General features: G+C 45.3%; 1 protein-coding gene across 1 annotated transcript; it reads right to left on the reverse strand.

Annotated features, from left to right (window-relative positions):
- Positions 1-1,449: 1,449 nt before the first annotated feature.
- Positions 1,450-18,791, reverse strand: Psmd3 (proteasome 26S subunit, non-ATPase 3). Its single transcript, XM_005321799.5, has 12 exons — positions 18,389-18,791; positions 14,952-15,142; positions 12,287-12,424; positions 10,585-10,721; positions 9,283-9,473; positions 9,047-9,150; positions 4,270-4,384; positions 4,049-4,168; positions 3,860-3,963; positions 3,433-3,588; positions 2,078-2,128; positions 1,450-1,910 (listed from the first exon to the last, which is right to left on the reverse strand). The coding sequence occupies exons 1-12, from the start codon at positions 18,606-18,608 to the stop codon at positions 1,833-1,835; spliced, it is 1,605 nt and encodes a 534-aa protein (XP_005321856.1). The 5' UTR covers positions 18,609-18,791; the 3' UTR covers positions 1,450-1,832.
- Between the last annotated feature and the right edge of the window lie 495 nt (positions 18,792-19,286).

A 19,286-nucleotide genomic window follows, 5' to 3' on the forward strand; every position in this document is an offset into this window, starting at 1 on the left:
AGGTTAGCTTCAAACTTGTGATCCTCCTGCCTCAGCCTCCTGAATCATTGCAATTACAGGCATGCACCACCATGCCCAGAAGGAAGAGATCTTTTAAAGAGAGGAAAACTCCAAGTGTGCCCTGTAGGGGGTCATAATTCATTTATAGCCTTGAGAGATTGGCATTTTTTAGATCTACAAGTGCCAACCCCAAAGTCTGGATTCCTTCATTCCTACTAAGGTGAGCAGACCAGATAACTCAACCTAGCCGGGAAGGTTAATCTTGTTACTCTCATGGTTAGGGAGGGGGGAGAGGAAGAAAAGGAAGGGAAAATACAAATAAGTTTTAAAAAGAGCTGCCAGTCCCAGTATCATTTAAAAATAAGCTGCAAGGGTTATATTCAAGGCAAGAAGAGGACTCACTGCAGAGTGAGTTTGGGAAACAGGAGGTAGTGCCATTTCAACACAGCCAACTTTGTGACATCGAGGTGGCATTAGCTTAAGGGATGTGGCCATGCCAGATCACTGTGACCAGGGCAGGAATTGGGAACAAAAGCAAGGTTGGGTCAAAACACACGTTGAATCAATCTGTAGTTGGTGAGGAATGCATGGTGCATGAGCACCTGAGGCCAGAAGGCCAGAGCCCAGCTCTAGAAGAGCTCACCAACAGGCAGAAGACATGGCTTCCCCAGCAGCCTCCTCCTAACAAAAGCATTTGACTGAGTGGCCTCTAAGCTGAGGCATGGATGCCCCTGGAGGCAGGCAGCCTGGAGGGCCTGCAGAATTCAGCCAGGTGGTGAGGCAGGCAGTGAGGGTGGAGGCAGAAGCCCAGTTTTCCAAGAGCATGGCAGGAACAAAAGGACATGCACAGCAATGTCCCAGGTGCCAGCCAGTGAATAAGAATAATTCCATTGTCCTATTGTTACAGGGAGCTCAGTCAGGAGTGGCTGGGAGACTTGGTCACAGGCAGATGTTTTCCTCACTATTTGCATCTGGATTACCTGGAGATAGCCCCGTAGCCCCTGCTAACCCCCAACTATGCTCAGGGAGCAGCTCACCCATACTCATAGGGCCAAAGTTGGCCTGATGCAACCTGACCATATTCTGCTCCCCTGTGCCCCCTAGTGGAGCGTCACACACTTGCCCTTTATTGAGCCTCTTGAGGCCTAGGTTTCTGACATTAAAAACCAGGAGGCCACAGAGTCTGATTCTTTTGATAAATGTAGGAAAGGAAGGGATACCGGAGAGATTTTGTGATTTGTCCTATATTTGAGTCAGGTAAAAGTAAACCCGAGCCCTCCTTACTGACCCCAGCTCAGCCTCTTCACCCTCCTCTGCTCCCCTCTCTATAGACACACTGGTCCTCAGATCTAGGGCAAGGACTCTTAGCCCTAAAAAACAAACAAACAAACTAGGCCGATCAATACTGCAGCAAGAGCAAAGCACAGTTACTTTGGGATGTACAAGGAGTTTTGGAGAACTTTTTATTGTTTTAAAAATCATAATTGAAGTTTCAAAAAAACGAACAACCCAACACATGTTCCAAATCTAGGCCTAACTGCCTAGAAAAGAGCACGGGGCTGTCCCTCCCCTCCGGCTGCCCACACCACTAGCCAGGACCCTGCCCTGGGGAGGCTGCTTGCCTGCCCTCCTCCCCACTGTGTGCTAAGTCACCACTGGAGAGGGGCCTGGGGTGAGGTAGGGGTGGCCGGCTCCCAGCACCCCTCACCCCCTGCACGTATGCAGCCTGTGAGCTGTGTATGGGAAAAAAGGGCCAGATCCCTGGGCAGGGGACCCCTTAGGGGGAAAGATAAAGAGCCAGTCCCCACTCACCCCCCCACCCTGTCCCCCTCTCAAGGGAAACTGTCATCATCATCTTCTGCCATCTCTTTGGCAAACTCCAAGTCCTGCTGCTCTCGCTCACGCCGCTCCTGGGGAGAGATGGGTGAGGGCTGGTTGGGCTCTTTCCCTAGGTGCTTCACCCACGGCCAGGGACTGCCCAAGCTCAGAGCAGCTCCTGGCTCTCCACACACTTCCCTCCCCGCTTTCTGAATGGAGAGTTGACCTTTCGGTCTGGTCAAAAAAGAAGGAAGCTCACCTCTGCAGACTCCAAGTCCTTGTTGTATGATTTGGGAGGAAACCGCATGGCCTAGTAGAGTAGGAAGAAGAGCAGGATGAAGGCCGGGGAGGAACCACAGGGGAGGTGGTCACTTAGCACACCCCTCCAAGGTTACCATAACAAGATCTGAACACCAGGGACCATCTCTACTTTAGCTGACTGGGGAGCTGAGTGCAACAATGAATTATTTTTATTTTATGCAATACTGGGAACTGTACCCAGGGATGCTCTACAACTGAGTTTCATCCCTGGCCCTTTTTAAAACATTTTCTTTTTTTAGGCACCAGTGATCAAACTCAGGGGCACCTGACCACTGAGCCACACCCCCCAGCCCTGTTTTGTATTTTATTTAGAGACAGAGTCTCACTGAGTTGCTTAGCTCCTCACTTGCTGAGGCTGGCTTTGAACTCTTGATCCTCCTCCCTCAGCCTCCTGAGCCACTGGGATTACAGGTGTGCACCCCTGTGCCAGGCTTAAAACATTTTTGATACAGGGTCTCACTAAGTTACCCAGGCTAACCTTGAACTTGGCATTCTCCTGCCTCAGCCTACCAAGTTTCTGGGATTACAAGTAGGTGTGGTAGTGTCCAGCACAGAAATAAGTTATTATAATACCAGGTGGTAAATGCTTAAAAAGGGAGATTGGAAGGATCTGGAGGGAAGGATTGATGACCTGCTCTTTGGTAGAGAGAAGAAAAGGGAGGAAGGAGGCACTGATTATGGGAAAGGGACTAGGCCTTCTAGGTGGAGGGCTCACATGTGAAAAAGCCTGGCCTAAGGGATAGCACAAGTTGGGAGTGGAAGGAGTGGAAGAAGGGGAGGTGAGAAGGGATCAGATCACAAAGGATCTTGTATGTCCCACTGACTGTGGCTTTGGCAGATTTTAAGCAAGGCAGTAATATCCCTGGTTTCCTGGGAGAAGATTGGAGAAAAGAACAATGGTAGACACAAAATAATAGCATCACACTCAATACCTGACAGAGGACAAGGGCTTATCACCCCTGTGGAACCCAGCCCTACATTTTATATGGTTTAGATTTGGCCACGTGCCTGAATTCACATGGTGATGTCATTTACTCAACAATGCTGCGAAGCAGGCAGGCAGGCAGTACCTAACCATTAGCTCAGAGAACACAGACCTAGAGCCCTGCAGCCAGCATCCCTGTCTGGTGCCCCGCAAGCAATCACATTCCTAAGGAGCAACAGAAGGCAGCAGAGTCCCGCAGGCAAGTGGTTATAGAATCTTGGTAGAGTCCTTCCCCCACTGCGCCTGTCTGCCCACTTCAGTGGCTTCAGAAGTAGGTGGCGATTGGGCCACAGCCAAGGGCTTCGCACCTTGACAGACATGTTGTGGATGTCCAGGCAGAAGGAGATACGCTGGTGGAAGGCCAGCTGGGGTTCCCGGGTGGAGTAGATATCAGTCATCTCCTTAGACTGGACATAGCCCTTCTCGTGGTTGATGCTGGCTTCAATGACGCCATCCCGGATGGCCTGCAAACCCCCCAAAGAAGAAAAGGTTACCAGAATGCCTATCTGAGAACCTCTTTTCCCATCCTGTTGCCTGGTCATCCTTACACTCTCACAACGTCACACCCACAATCTTTCTGGTAACTTCTTGGCTTCTCTGCAAATGATTGGCACTCCTGAAGAAACTGTGCCACTGCTTTACCTATTCCCTTCTTGCCAATCTCCTCCCACTTTGGCCCTGAAACAGGCAGGAAGGTGAGAACCTGGGATAGCACAGCTCCTGACCCAGCCCCACCTTGGCAACAATAAACTCTGCGTCTTCTGGGCTATCCAGCTGCAGCTTCTGAGCAATGTCGGCCAGGGAGATGCGGGAATAGGAGAGGCTGATCATGCGCACACCTGGGAAGGAAGGTGCATTGGGGTGAGCAGGGTTGGTATGGACTCTGTCCCTTGGAGAAACCCTGCCAGAGACCTGGACCCATACCTGTCTTAATCACATTGTGTCGAAGTCGGATGATTAGGGTATAGGTCCCATCTGCTTGAAACTTCTCCCCAAACTGATCCAGGACCTGGTTGAACTTTGCTAGATTTCCTGTCCTGACAGCTGCAGGGGGAACAGGCATAGGTTAGATAATGCAAATGGGCACATGCATCAGAGAGGCCAAAGAAGGGCTCTGGCAGGCTCTGGGAGGGGACTGGCCTTACCTTGGGTGAGAAGGAAGTAGGGCATGAGTGAGCGCTTGAGGGAGGGCTGACGGAACTGCAGCCGGTCCGGGATCTCCCCTAGCAACAGTTCCACCACAATCAGAAGCTTGTGCACCTGGACAGGGCATGACACAGGAGCACAGTGGGCAGGGAGTCCCACCATGGAAGAAGAAAATGAAATGGGGCTTCAATCAGTCAGACATACTAGGGGGCATCCTTGAGATGAGGCTCCCTAGGAGGGGAAAATCCCGGAGGACCCATGCTGGGCAGAGAATCAAAGCTACATCTTTGCAGCCAGGTACTGAGAACAGCTGACCCTTGGGCCACACAGAGCCCTCAGCTTAGTTTCATCTGGGCAATCAGAGCACACACTGCTCTGCAAAAGCAACACTCTGAAGCAGACAGAGGACAGGCAGGATAGGAGGCTGGGGAAGACTGTATCTTCTGGAGAGGCTGACGGGTGGACTGTTACTGGAAGAGAGGAAGGGGACAATGAGTAGAGCTACTTATCTAGCTAGAGGCAGAAGCAGAGGGAGGGCCTGGCAGACCTCAGTGAAGGAGCAAGGGACAGACACAGAAGACTGGCTGGAAAATGGGGCCTTTCCGTCTCCATAGGATTGTGAGGTGTTTCTGAATGGCGCCCATTATAGAGTTAGCACTGTGGAAGGGAAACACCGTGGAAGAGAAACTATGGTGGAAGGGATTGCCAACCAAGCAGGAGGCACAGGGACACAGACAGCTAATGTCACAGGAGAGATGAGGGTGAAAATGGTAGTGTGTGATTATGTTCACAGCTGGGCAAAGATTCTTCATCCCCCACATATACCCCTGAGATTGCCCTGTTGCTTGGCATAATCCCTGAGAGGGGAAATCCATGGAAATGGTAGAATTTAATGAGCGCCTTAAGGATTCTGACAAAGAGAAAAAGGAGGGAGCACATTTGAGCCAAGAGAGAAGATTAAAGAGGCAGGAAAAGTGCCTGGGAGCCCTCAGGAGAAATGTGCCATCTTGAATGTGAGGCTGAGCAGTTCAGAATGTGTACCTGGACATCTGAGGTCCAATTTTTAATTGCGTGAGCCAGGAAGTGCTGATACACTAGTCCTTAGCTTCCTCATCCCTCAAAAGAACATAAGAATAACAGCACTTGGCCTGTCTGCCTCATGAAAGTGTTAGGACCTTCCACTGGATGGATGATGGAGAGCAAGGGAGGCTTCCTGGGCAAAGGAAAGGCAGGCCTAAGCTTTGCTTAGTTAGCAACTGCATGGGAGCTGGCTTGCTAGAGAGGGGAAGAACATGACCAGTCCCAATGGTCCAGAATGCTAGGGGGAGGATCAGTGACTCAAAAAAGAGGGCTGGCAACATGAAAGTGCAGGCAAATACTGAAGACGTGAGCCAACTCAGCAGCAGCAGTCAACTCAGTAAGGGGGAAAAGGAAGGGGAGGTCAGAGATGACCCCGAGGTTCCTTCTTGCAGAGTAGAAGGAAAGGCTATAAGGGCCAAAAGGAATATGTTAGGGACAGGCTGAGTTTGAAGAATCGGGGAGTGTCTACAGCGATGAGGGAGTTATAGTTCCAGGTCTGGTGTTCACAAGAGGGGTCAGAATTAATGTTTTGGGTTGATTTATATCCTTCCTCAAAATTAGATGCTGAAGACTACCCCCAGGACTTCAAAATGTGACCGTATTTGGAGAAAAGGATAATTAAGGTAAAATGAGGTCACACAGATAAGCTGTAACCCAGTATGACTAGCATCCTTTTAAGGGAACAGGGCACAGAAACCCATTGAAGGAAGATCATGTGAGAATATGGGAAGAAGATGGCTATCCACAAACAAAGGAGAGGGCCTCAGAAGAAGGCAACTGTGCTGACAGCCTGATCTTGCACTTCTGGTCTCTATAATTAGGACAAAATTAAATTCTGTTTAAGCTACCAAAGCTGTGGTGCCTTGTGGCAGCCCAAGCAAACTCACATGGTTAGTAATGGACTTGAATGAAAATTAACAGAGGCGAGGGTTGAAGTTCTGAATGTGCAAGATTACTGGAGGAGAGAATGTGGATGTTACTAGGAGCAGGTAAGCTTTCAAGGTGTTCTGATGGGGACTGGGGAAGTAAAAAGAAGCAGAGGGAAAGAAATGACTGACAAGGTGCTTGGCCAGTGGACTGCCAGTGAGGGGCCAGGACAGTGCGGGTGTGATTGCCTGAGGGGAAAGCAGCAGAACATCTTTCCTGAGTAGACTTTAAGCGAACAGGTGTCAGGCCAAGGCTTTGGAAGACAGGAAGGAACAGGATCAAGAATACAGTTGAGAAGCTATCTTTAGGTAAAAACTGGAGGGAAAGAATGAGTGAAGTAAGGGTATTTTATCAAGTAAGGATACAATGAGACTTGGAAAAGAGCTGCACCAGAACCCAACTGTGCTAGTTCTGTGATCTCAGAACTGGGAGAAATAAATTTCTATCTATTTTTTTATGTACCATCCAGATTATGGTCCTTTATTTTAGTAGCCCAGATGGATTAAGACACTGGGAGAACCCAAGGCAAGTCTTTAAAAGTGGAAAAGGAGGCAGAAAGGGAGGCAGAGTCCAAGAAGAAAGCAGAGGTTGAATTAATGCAATGTGACAAGGATTCAGTCCATTGCTACTGGCTTTTAAGATGAAAGGAAACCACGTGCCTAGGGATACCAGTGGTTTCCAAAAGCTGAAAAGAAAAAAAAATACATTCTTGCCTAGAGCCTCCACAGAGGAACATTAGCCCTGCCTACACCACTGAGCTACATTTCCAGTCTTTTATCTATTTATTTATTTTTTTATTTAAGACAGGATCTCACCAAGGTGCTTAGGGGCTCAAAAAGTTGCTGAGGTTGGCCTCAAACTTGTGATACTTCTGTCTCAGCCTTCCAAGTAGCTGGGATTATAGGTATGTGTCACCATGCTCAGCGAAGATAATAAATTTGGGTGTTTTCGGTGGGGTCGGGGAGAGATAAGGAGAGACATCAGGTTTTGAGAGAAGGCAGTTGTGTTAACAGATGCTAAATGGCCTTCCTCTATCCCTGAAGGACATGAGCCAGAGCCACCCACCTACTCATAGTGTGGTCCATGTACCAACAGCATTGGCATCATCTGAGAGCCTATTAGAAATGCCTGCCTTCAATATGAACCCCAGGCGCCTCCCATGCAGTACACTGGGGTCTCAGGGTAAAGGGAAGGGCAGAGGGAAGCAGGCTCTCACACAAACATACAGACATCCCCTTTCATCTTCCCAGGCTTTCTCACACTGGCCAAAGATCTCACTCTAGCTCTCTGTTCCTTCCTGCCACTTGGCTCCACCACAGGACAAATGGAAACCTTATGCCTAGTTTGAAAATATTGCTTTGCCCCAAAAAGCCTTTCCCCTGTGTGTTCCTTATTTGTATTTTGTTGTTGTTGTTGTTTTCAGTACTAGGGATGGAACCCAGGGTCTTAAGCATGCTAGGCAAGTACTCTACCACTGCGCCACATTTTTAAAAATTTTTTAATATTTTATTTTTTAGTTTTCCGCGGACACAACATCTTTGTTTGTATGTGGTGCTGAGAACCGAACTCGGGCTGCACGCATGCCAGGCGAGCGCGCTACCGCTTGAGCCACATCCCCAGCCCCTTATTTTTTATTTTAACACAGGGTTTCAGTGAGTTGCTAAGGCTGGCTCAAACCTACAATCCTCCTGCCATAGTTTCACAAGCTGCTGGGATTACAGGCATGCACCCGGCTTCTTAAAAGACACTTTAGTGTGACTTAGATTTTAAGTAATCTAATCATTTGCTCACATGCCAATGTGTCTGGAAAATCATTTCTTTCTATGAAAATTCTATCCATCTTCCAAAAATCAGTTCAAATTTAAACTTTTTTTTTTTTTTTTTAATATTTATTTTTAGTTCTCGGCGGACACAACATCTTTGTTGGTATGTGGTGCTGAGGATCGAACCCGGGCCGCATGCATGCCAGGCGAGCGCGCTACCGCTTGAGCCACATCTCCAGCCCCAAATTTAAACTTTTTGATCTCTTTAATTATTAGACCAAAAATAAATTTGTCTTTCTCTGCCTTTATGAAGAGATACAAAAGGAATCTCCACTATACTGACCCAATCATTAAACATATCCTCCCTGTTCTCTGTCGGGCACTGAGGGTGGTATATGTCCTAGCAGAAGCAAAGGTCTTCAGTAGGGGAAAACAAAGTCCAAATCCGAGCTACTTCTTTCTGAGACCTTATTCAGGCCTGCAAGCCTGAATCAACATTCTTTATTTCTTCAAAATATTATCCTTAAGAATGCCAATTCCTGTCCATCACAATGCCTAATACCAAAGTCAAAGCTCAAAACTTCCTTGGTGACCCACAGCTCTTAAGTGGCCAAGGTTTATCTCCACCTGAGCCCATCAGTTTCAAGGAAATTTCTGGGTTCCCTGGCCACAGACAGCACTGATCTCAGATGTGTGCTGAGGGACCAGATAAAATAGAGCCTGGGGCTTATCAACACAATCCATGCCCACACCTAGAATAACTGACAGGAGTGCTTGGGAATCAAGAATATTCTAAAACCTATCTCCCAAGGAGAATATTCTGAACACAAGCAGCTGAAGGCATGTTTACTGTGCTTTGAAAAATAATAGCCATAAATAGACAGTTGAAGCAACCTCTGGGATGACAAAGATTAAGGAAGCCTTTCCTGGCACCCTGGACATCAAAGCAAATTGAAGTGGTATCAGATGAGTTAGAGGTGAAGGAATGATGGCAACTGCTACTTACTGTTTGTTTAAAGCCGACAGCTGTATGCTGAGGGGCCTTGCGAAGGGCATTGGTCATCGTTCTCCGGGCCTCTGAGTACTCCAGCTGAATGGCTTTGATTCGTCCTGGAATGGAGGAAAGAAGAATGGTCAGGAGAGTGGTGCCATCACCAGAGAGCACACGGACGAACCCTTAGAAAATTTGCATTAAGTGAGCCTGAGACCTCTTCTGATTTGTCGTCAGGCCCCTCTACTCACCTGTGTAGTAGAGGTACCTGGCCCACTCATTGTTGTTGGCCTGCTCAGGAAATACGGACTTGGACACCAGCTTTTCAGCCTGGTCATACAAGCTGTAGTGTAGGTAATTCCGTAGCAGGAGGTTCAGCAGGGTGGCCTGCCCATCTGCATCATGCCGGAGGGTGGCTGTCCGGAGTCGGGCATGCAAGAAGCTTCAAGAAAGAAAGGATGTCAAAGGCCTCAAGCCACAACTCTCTGAACTGTCTTTGACTTTGCATTCTCTCTTGATTCCTAAAAATGTGATACAAACTGCTTTTCCGGGTACTCACTGAATATTCAACTCTAGACTGGCAGTTGTGTGAAATGCCATGCTAGCTGCACAAAAAGAATAAAACCCTGCTCTTAGGGAACCTCATGGAGAGACAATGCTCATGGCACTACATAGCATGACAGATGGTGGTGGCAGTGGTATGGGCTGAGAAGAAATCAGAGTAAGTGCAATGGGGACTGCAGGAAGCAAGGATGTGACTGTGACTTCAAATAGCTTGATCACTGTGAAGGTTACAATTAAGTGGAGGCTTGAAGAAGGCAGGGAGGAAAGCCTTCTTGGCAGAGGGGAGAGCAAGTGCAAAGGCTGAGGAAGAGTACGCCTGGCCTGCTCAAGGAAGAGCAGGAGGCTAATGGGTACCGAGTGTGCTGGGCAGAGCAGAAAGAGGTGAAGTCAAGGAGGTGGTAAGGGATAGGACATGTCAGCCTTATGAGCTAATGGGAGGATTTTGGTTTCTCTTTGAGAGAAATGGGGAGCCACTGTAGGTTTTGAGTAGAAGGGGAAAATATTTTCCAGTTTTTCCTTTCATTCCTAACCTACTTCTCAGTCCTCCCTTGATGTGGGGGTGAAAAAAAGAGTCAGAGGACAGTTCCGTCTTTCCCCACCTTTTTGGTATTCAGAATTGAACTCAGGGGTGTTTACCACTGAGGTACAACCACAGCCCTTTTTATTTTTTGAGACAGGGTCTCACTAAGTTGCTGAGGGCCTCACTGATTTGCTGAGGCTAACATTAAACTTTTGATCCTTTTACCTCAGCCTCTTGAGTCGCTGGGACTACAGGCACATGCCATCACACCCCGTGGGAAGACAGTTCTTAATGGTTCAGTGTTATCTCCATTCCTTTGTCCAAGATCACCCCTCCATATTCAGGGCATATAAACTGTTGTTCCCACTACCTGCTGGGTACTTTATACCCACCAGCTCATTGTTCTCTGCATGCCCATAGTTCCATAGTGATGATGAAGGGCTGCCAAGGGAGACCTGGCCATCTGTACCTGCGTACCACATCCAGCTTGTCCAGGAACTCATAGACCCTGGCATGATAATAGTAACACTTTGCAGCTACAAGGTCCAAGGCCCGGCGGTTCTGAGTACTTATCTTCTGCATGAGGTCATCAGAGATTTTCTGTGCCTGAGGAAGAAGCCAAAAGAATCAAGTGGCAGTTCTTCAAAAGGTTAAACATGGAGCTACCATATGAGCCAGTTGATTCCTCTCTTAGAGAACTTGAAGCATGTCCACAGAACAGCCTGTACAGAAATGTTCATAACCATACTATTCATAATAACAAAGCGGAAACAACCCAATGTTCCTTGGTGACTGAAGAATGGAACAACAAAATGTGGTATATTCATGTAATGGAATATTATTAAGTCATATAAAGGAATGAAGAACTGATTGATGCACACTAGGTATGGATAAATCTATAAAACCTTATGCTAAGTGAAAGAAGCCAGATGCAAAGGCTTCTTTGCATATATTATGATTCAGAGTAGGCAAATTTTCTATAGATACAGAAAGCAGATTAGTGGTTACTGGGGACTGGGGTGAGGGGAGGATGGGGGAATACCTGCTAACAGGTATGGTGTTTCTGGGGTGAAAAAAGTGTCCTGGAACTAGTGTTGATCACTGTGCAACCTTGTGAATATAATAAAAACCACTGAGCTGTACACATCAAAGGGGTGAATTTGATCTCAATAACAAACAAACAAAACAGGGATGAGGAAAGAAATAAACAAAATAAGGAGTTGAAGAGTAATACCTGTCATTTCTTAAGCAGCCTTCTGTGACAGTGGCTATGACTGAGGAGGAAGCTGGCCCTAGCTGGGGTGGTTGTGGTAGGAGTGTGGTACAGATTGAATTCTTTACTAGAAATGCTTGGGACCAGAAGTATCTTGGATTTAGGATTCTTTTAGATTTTGGAATATTTGCATATACATAATGACATATCTTGGGGATGGAACCCAAATCTAAACATGGAATTTACTCATGTTTCATAGACACCTTACACACCTAGGGTATTTTATACAGTACTTTCTGTGCACGTCTGTTGACTAAGACCTGTCATATAAGGTCAGGGGTGGTATTTTCCTTTTATAGCACCATGTTGGTGCTCCAAAAATTTCAGGTTTTGAAGCATCTGGATTAAGGATGCTTAACCTGTATCCAAAATGGAGTTCTTTAGTCCCATAAAAATAGCTGACATTTTTTTTTTCTTTTTTTTTTTGGTGGTGCTGGAGATTGAATCCAAGGACTTGTGCACGCTAGGCAAGCACTCTAAGCATGTTATTTAAAGCAATACTAGTGACAATTTTGTAAAGTGCATAGTTATTCCCATTTTTACATATAGCTAGGAGAAATTAAATTTGCCTAAGATACAGTTAGGATTGGAACCCAGGTCTTTGTCTTCAAGCCTCCTACTCTTCCCAAAAGAATCCATTATACTGGTATCAAACCAAAGACAGGGTTAGAATGACCATGGCCAGCCCTTTCCCATGGTGCCCAGAAAGAAGTAGAAGGCAGATCTCCCTGGTTTTGAGGTCAAAAACATACCCACTTGGAAAAGAGTGTGCAGGATGGTTCTTAAGGGGAAAACAAAACAAAACAGTGATTATCTCCATTTCTTCACCTGGGACAATCTTCCCCACAAACCCCTCACACTGCTTGGGTTCACTACATTCTCCCAGTGTCCTGGATACCTCTTTGTAGCGTTTGCTGTTCATCAGGAAGATGACCATGAGGAGCTGGAGATAGGCTTCCACTTCAGGCAGGAGAGGGGCTGATGCGGCTTTTCCTGTGCGGGGCCGGAACTGTAAATCAGCTTCTGTGTCCATGGGCTGGGAGAGGAGAAAGTTACCATGGAAGAGCTCAATCAGATCAATCAACTGAGAATTTATCGAGCACCCACAATGTGTTTCAACATGTTTCCTGAATACCTTTTATGTTCCAAGGTTTTGCTAGGCATTAGAGATTAAAAATAAAATAAAAAAGACAGTTTTTACACTGGGTATGGTAGCACACACCTGTAATCCCAGCTCAGGAGGCTGAGGCAGGAGGATCAGAGTTCAAAGCCAGCCTCAGTAATGGCAGGGTGCTAAGCAACTCAGTGAGACCTTGTCTCTAAATAAAATACAAAATAGGGCTAAGGATGTGGCTCAGTGGTTGAGTGCCCCCAAGTTCAATTCCCAGTACCAGAAAAAACAAAGACAGTTTTTCCTGAGGGAGTCGAGGAGGTTGGCTATATGATAAATACAAAAAAGAGGTAGAGGGGGCTGGGGTTGTGGCTCAGTGGTAAAGCGCTTGCCTAGCATTTGTCAGGCACTGGGTTCGATCCCTGGCACCACATAAAGATTAAAACCAAATAACATAAAGGTACTGTGTCCATCTACAACTAAAAAAAAAAAAAGCCTTCTGTTTTTTTAAAAAATAAAGGGGGTAGACAAGTATCATAGGCTTCTTTTCTGAATACAATGGGACCATAAAGAACAATGTGAGGGGCTGGGGATGTGGCTCAAGCGGTAGAGCACTCACCTCTCATGCACGGGGCACTGGGTTCGATCCTTAGGACAACATAAAATAAAAGATGTTGTGTCCACCGAAAAATAAATATTAAAAAATTCTCTCTCTCTCTTTTAAAAAAAAAGAACAATGTGAGGAATCCTCAAAGAGACTCTAATCTAAGTAGAGATTAAAACACTACAGGGGCTGGGGATGTGGCTCAAGCAGTAGTGCCCTCGCCTGGCATGCAGGGGGTGCTGGGTTTGATCCTCAGCACCACATAAAAATAAAATAAAGATGCTGTGTCCACTGAAAACTAAAAAATAAATATTAAAAAATTCAAAATAAATAAATAAATAAAACACTACACCTGGAACCATTGTAAATCCTACCAGACAGGGCTTAATGAGTGATATAATTCTAAAGATGAACTCAAGAATAATGACATAATCGGAGAATAATGAAACATGCCTGTAATCCCAACTACTCAGGAGGCTGAGGCAGGAGAATGCAAGATCAAAGCCAATCTGGGCAACTTAGGGAGACTGTCTCAAAAAATAAAAAGGGCTGGGCAAGCAGTTCTAGGGAGCCTCTTATTAAAGGGCAGCATATACAATCACTTCTTTTGCCCTAATATAGTTAAGCAAAATTTATAGATTCAATACACTTATTTTCAGACATAACCATGAGATAAGGAAAAATACAGACGGATAAAGGATACTAGAAAGAGGAGAAAGAAAAAAACAAAAACAAAGCAAAAAAAAAAAAAATCAGTATTCAAAAAGAGTTGGGGGTATAGTTCAGTGGTAGAGGGCCCCTGGGTTCAATCTCCAGTATGGCAAGGAGGGAAAAAGAGGCAAAATGAGACTAAGAAAAAGTTGTGGGTTTTTTTGGAGAGGGAACAAAGGAAATAAAGTTGACATATATATGTAATACTTATTTTTGATCTAGTCACTGACATTTTTGATCTAGTCACTGACATTGAAAGACATAATATGTTAAGTTAGCCCCCAAATTAATCACATGTGGTGACTTTAGAGATGTGAAGGTTAAAACCATCTAAAGTGGGGTTGGGGAGGGTGTGCTTTCCTCCTTTCCCAGATAATAAACTCTTCATTGTTCTGCCTCCAGGGATTTTCACATCTATAGACTGTTGAGTGCACAGGATTTTAGGGAGATGCCAGTGGCTGGAAAGTCTGAGAGGCTTGGGAAGGCTAAGATCTGGACTGTACCATGAATGAAGAGGGAATTCCATAACTACAAAGGAGAGGTCTCTCCTGCCATGGAGAACACAGCCACTCATTAAACAGACCTCATCAGCATCCATGATATGCCAGGCTCTGTTTTAAGAGCTTTCTGTACTAGCTCCACCCTACTTCTAATCTATTCATCACATCTAACAAATGAAGAAGATAAGGTACAGGGAGATTAAGTCACCATCCAAGTTCCAAAGGTACTAAATAGTTTGGATTTCAATTCAAATATGAGTTTAACTATTAGGGAAGTTTACTAAGGGCAGGTAGGACAACAGAAACCCTTTGTACACTCTTTAAACTAAGGGAACATGTAATCTGTATTATTCATGCAACCTTTACACAGTGGCCCTCTACCACTGAGCTATACCTCAACTCTTTTTGAATACTGATTTTTTTTTCTTTTTTTCTTTCTAAATCAGGGATTCCCTGATTTAGAAGAATGACACCATACAAGAGAAGGATAGATCCCTTGCTATTGGGCAAGTAAGTGTTGAATATGCTGCTCTGGTTTCATTCCTGATGCCACAAAAGGTTGTAAGAGAGGTCTTCAATTCTATACTGGAGGTCTGAGGCCAAGTCCACACCTTTTAAGCTCAACTGACCCACTCACCTCTTCTAGGAAGGATAGTAAGAAGTCTCGAGTGGCATTATTAGAGGTGAAGAAGCCATGCACAGCTTTATACAGAACATAGTGGTTGAGGCGGCGTGATGTGGAAGGTAGCATCCTCAGGGCCCGCAGGACAAATCTTGGCTCCTTGCCTGAAACAGCCTTCTCCAGCTGTTTCACATGCTCTTTGATGTCTGTAAAAGAGAAGAAAAAGACGTTACTTCTAACTCCTCTTATTCTATCACCACTCTGGGCAAGCAGTTTTAGGGAGCTTCTAGGGCAGAATATGCTATCACTTCTTTTGCCCTAATATGGTTAAGCAATATTTATAGATTTATACACTTTTTTTCAGACGTAACCAAGAGACAAGGAAAAATATAGACGGGCAGAGGATGACAGAATGAGAAGAAAAAAACAGAAAAAAAGCAAAAAAAAAAAAAGAGGAAATTTATTAGATTTCAAAATAGGAAACTTTGTAACTGTGAACAATGTGACAAATACACATGTATATATGTGCAAAGGAAGAACTTGATTTTGCAAAAAAGCCTTTTGAATAATTGTGTAAACAAAAAAAAAATATTACCAGAAAATATAACCAAAGATTCATATTTTTTTCTATAAAAAGCTTGTATAAATAGTTTAGAGAAACTCTACTGCCATAATTTCAAAATAAAAATGGTCATAAACCAGAAGAGGAAAGGCAATTAGCAAACAGTCACACAAAATATATTTGGCTAGTATTTGAATAATTGCAAATGTTAATATTACCAAATTAGCAATATTTAAAAAATGAAAACACATTGTAGCATAAAAAATATTTCTGCTGGGCTGGGATTGTGGCTCAGTGGAAGAGTGCTTGCCTAGCACATGTGAGGCACTGGGTTCAATCCTCAGCACCACATAAAAATAAATAAAGATATTGTGTCCATATACAACTAAAAAAATACATTTCTGCAAGTATAATGTAAATCAGCAGTTTTTCTAGACAGTATCAAAAACTTTGCTTGGGCATGTAGATTCTGGGAACCTATACTTAAAAAAATAAATTCCCCCCCTTCCAATACTGGGGATCAGACGCAGGACCTCGCTCATGTGCCCAGCACAAGAAATAATTATAAGAATAGATTTAAAAACTTGGGCACATAAGGCATGGTGAGGCATACCCAGTGGCTTGGAAGGCTAAGGCAGGAGGATCTTAGTTCAAAGCCAGCCTCAGCAAATCAGCAAGACCCTGTCTCAAAATAGAAAAGGGCTAAGGATGTGGCTCAGTGGTTAAGCATTCCTGGGTTCAATTCCTGGTACCAAAACAAAACCAAAAACACCTGGACACAAAGAGGAACAATGTAAAGCTATTTATAAAAGAATGAAACTAAAAATACTTTTATTTCTTTGGATCTGGGAATTAAACTTAAGGCCTTGTGCAGGCTAAGCAAGCACTTTACCACTAAGCTATACCTTCAAATCCTACAAATATTTCAGATGTGCCATGTGGCAGTTTTTAGTCACCTTTGAATATTCGGTAATTAGCACAGGGTATATGGGACACATTATTGATATACTAACATTTAAAAGGTTCTATCCCTTTCACCTATACAAATGAGGAAACTAATTCCAGAGCTTGTACTCTTAACCAATATACTAGGTATTTGATATGTATTTCTGGAATAAATTGAATGTTATCTTTATAGATGTTAAACGAAAAAAGAAAAAAGTAGGAAATTATTTGTACTTAGTTACATCTTGACCCAAATTGTATATCTCAATTATGGGAGACTAGATCAAAAATTCATAGGAAAAAAAAAAGATAACTATGGTTGGATTGTTTTTCCCTGTTAATATAGACTTTTTATATTTCCAAAAATTGATGAACAAAAACTACTTTAAAACAAGAAAATCAAAGTGTTGCCAGGCACAGTGATGCAGGACTGTAATCCCAGCAGCTTGGGAGGCTGAGGCAGGAAGATCTTGAGTTCAAAGCCAATCTCAGCAAAAGCCAGGTCCTTAGCAACTAAGTGAGATCCTGTCTTTTTTTTTTTTTTTTAAAGAGAGAGTGAGAGAGGAGAGAGAGAGAGAGAATTTTTAATATTTATTTTTTAGTTCTCGGCGGACACAACATCTTTGTTGGTATGTGGTGCTGAAGATGGAACCCGGGCTGCGCGCATGCGCGCTACAGCTTGAGCCACATCCCCAGCCCGAGATCCTGTCTTTTAAATACAAAATAGGGCTGGGGATGTGACTCAATAGTCAAGTGTCCCCAAGTTCAATCCCTGGTACTCCCCACCCCCCCCTCAAAAAAAAAAAAAAAAAAGAAAATGAAAGTGTTCATAACACATGTGGTGCTGGGGCTGTAACTCAGTGGTAGAGTGCTTGCCTAGCATGCATGAGGCACTAGGTTTGATCCTCAGCACCACATAAAAATAAACAAACAAAATAAAGGCATTCTGTCCATCTACAACTACCAAAAAAAAAAAAAAAGGAAAAAAATAAACACATGTATCTATTACCCCACAGGTAATGCTGAATGGCACCTTTGCTACTAGCTATCATTTTAGATAAAAGGACCTTCTATGATCTTGTTGCCCAACTTCAGAGCAGGAGCTGATGCAGTCAACACTATCAAATCCTCAAAAGCATCACCCAGGAGCATAGCTTTACTTATCTCAATGCTTTAAAGTAGTTTCTCATGCAGTTAAATAAGTAGTTTGGTCCCACTTGATCCAGAAGCCAGAAAATAGAATCAGGGTCACATGGGAAGTCTCTCTCTACCCATTCCAAATGTGCACAGGATGTTCTATATGGGAAATGCAAAACTGATGCTTAGAGGAAAAAGAGAATGGGAAATGGCACCCAGGAGGAAAGAAATGGGTACTGGACAGAATAGTACTGGTATATAGTTGTTGAGGTCAAAGTGATAATTAGGAACTCAAAAACGCCAAAATTTCAAACAAAGTTGAAAATGTGTATGTGTTTAAACACTTAGGACATTAAGAGGGAGTAATGATCTGAAAGGAGAGGAGATCGTTTGGGCACTTCAACTATAGACATAAGTAAACAATAAAATAAGTTTAAATGGCGCTGTTAGGGAAGTTTACTAAGGGCAGGTAGGACAACAGAAACCCTTTGTACACTCTTTAAACTAAGAGAACATGTAATCTATATTATTCATGCACCTTTTACACAAGTTTACACATGCACACACAATGGATTCTACAGAGGTAAGTCATATGGTGGGGGTGCAAGAATCATTTGGATAGGATGTAAATGGAGTAGGTCAGAAGAGTGTCAGGGTAGTGGGGGCAGGCACTCCCGATCCCAGGCCCAATGACAGAACCCAAGAAATCGAGGGTGGTGGAGGCTGCGCTGGTGTTCCAGGGAGAATCCACATCACTCGGGTCGCTGTCACCCTTGATTTGGTACTTCCCCGACCCAGGCTCCCGTACCCTCCAAGGTGACGGTGTCCAGTTCTCGCTGGGAGTGCTCAGCCGCTGCCGCCACCGTCTTGCCGTCGGCCTCCCCGGTTGACCCGCTACCCGTCGCTGCCTCTTCTTTCATCTCCACATCCTGGGGGGCCGGGGGCTGTGGTGGTTCTTGTTCTCCTCCACCGGGCGGCGGCTTCGCCTTGTCCGCGCCACGGCGCCGCGCCGAGCCCTCCTGTTTCATGGCGCTCGGAGTCGCGGCCTAGTCCGGGGACCGAGGCCGGGGCCTCGCGTGAATCCTGGTACCAGGGACCAGGAACCGAGCCGGGCCTGTACACAAGCGCGGGCTCGCGTTGGGCCGCACGATGACGGAGCAGCTGCAAACCCCTTCCCGGCGCTGGGTCTTCTGGGAAACGCCAGGCCCCGTGGGTTGATGGCCGAGTCAATTAAGGGGAAAGAAATCAACAGCCGAAGTGCAGGATGAAGGCGGATCTTGGAGGAAGGACGGGGAGGAGCCTGTATGAGTTTGCGGGGCTTTCTTTGAAGTGCTTAAAGGTGTTGATTTTAACTTCTCTTCGAGTGCATTTCTGTGGGTGTCCACGAGAGGTCCCCTCAGACTCCAACCTGGACTCCAACGGACTCTTAAGAGTACCCCAACTGGAATGGAGTGGGTAGGGCCTATCCGAGCGTAGAGCGAGATGACGTCACAAGTTGCCGGGCGGGTTTTGCGTCCATCCTCCAGCAATTTGCTGGGTCTCGAGTGGCCACTGGGATCCGCCGGGCTCGTGCTCAACGGCCGCCCGGTGCCTCCAGCGCGAGGCAAGAAAAGAAGGCTGCGGAGGAGGGCTAGGCTGTTGGGGTTTAAATAAACGGAATTGGGGAGTAGGAAGAAACCCATGGATCCGGACTTCCTTGTCAGATT

The sequence above is a fragment of the Ictidomys tridecemlineatus genome, chromosome 3 (genome assembly GCF_052094955.1).
Source record: "Ictidomys tridecemlineatus isolate mIctTri1 chromosome 3, mIctTri1.hap1, whole genome shotgun sequence".
NCBI lineage: Eukaryota > Metazoa > Chordata > Mammalia > Rodentia > Sciuridae > Ictidomys > Ictidomys tridecemlineatus.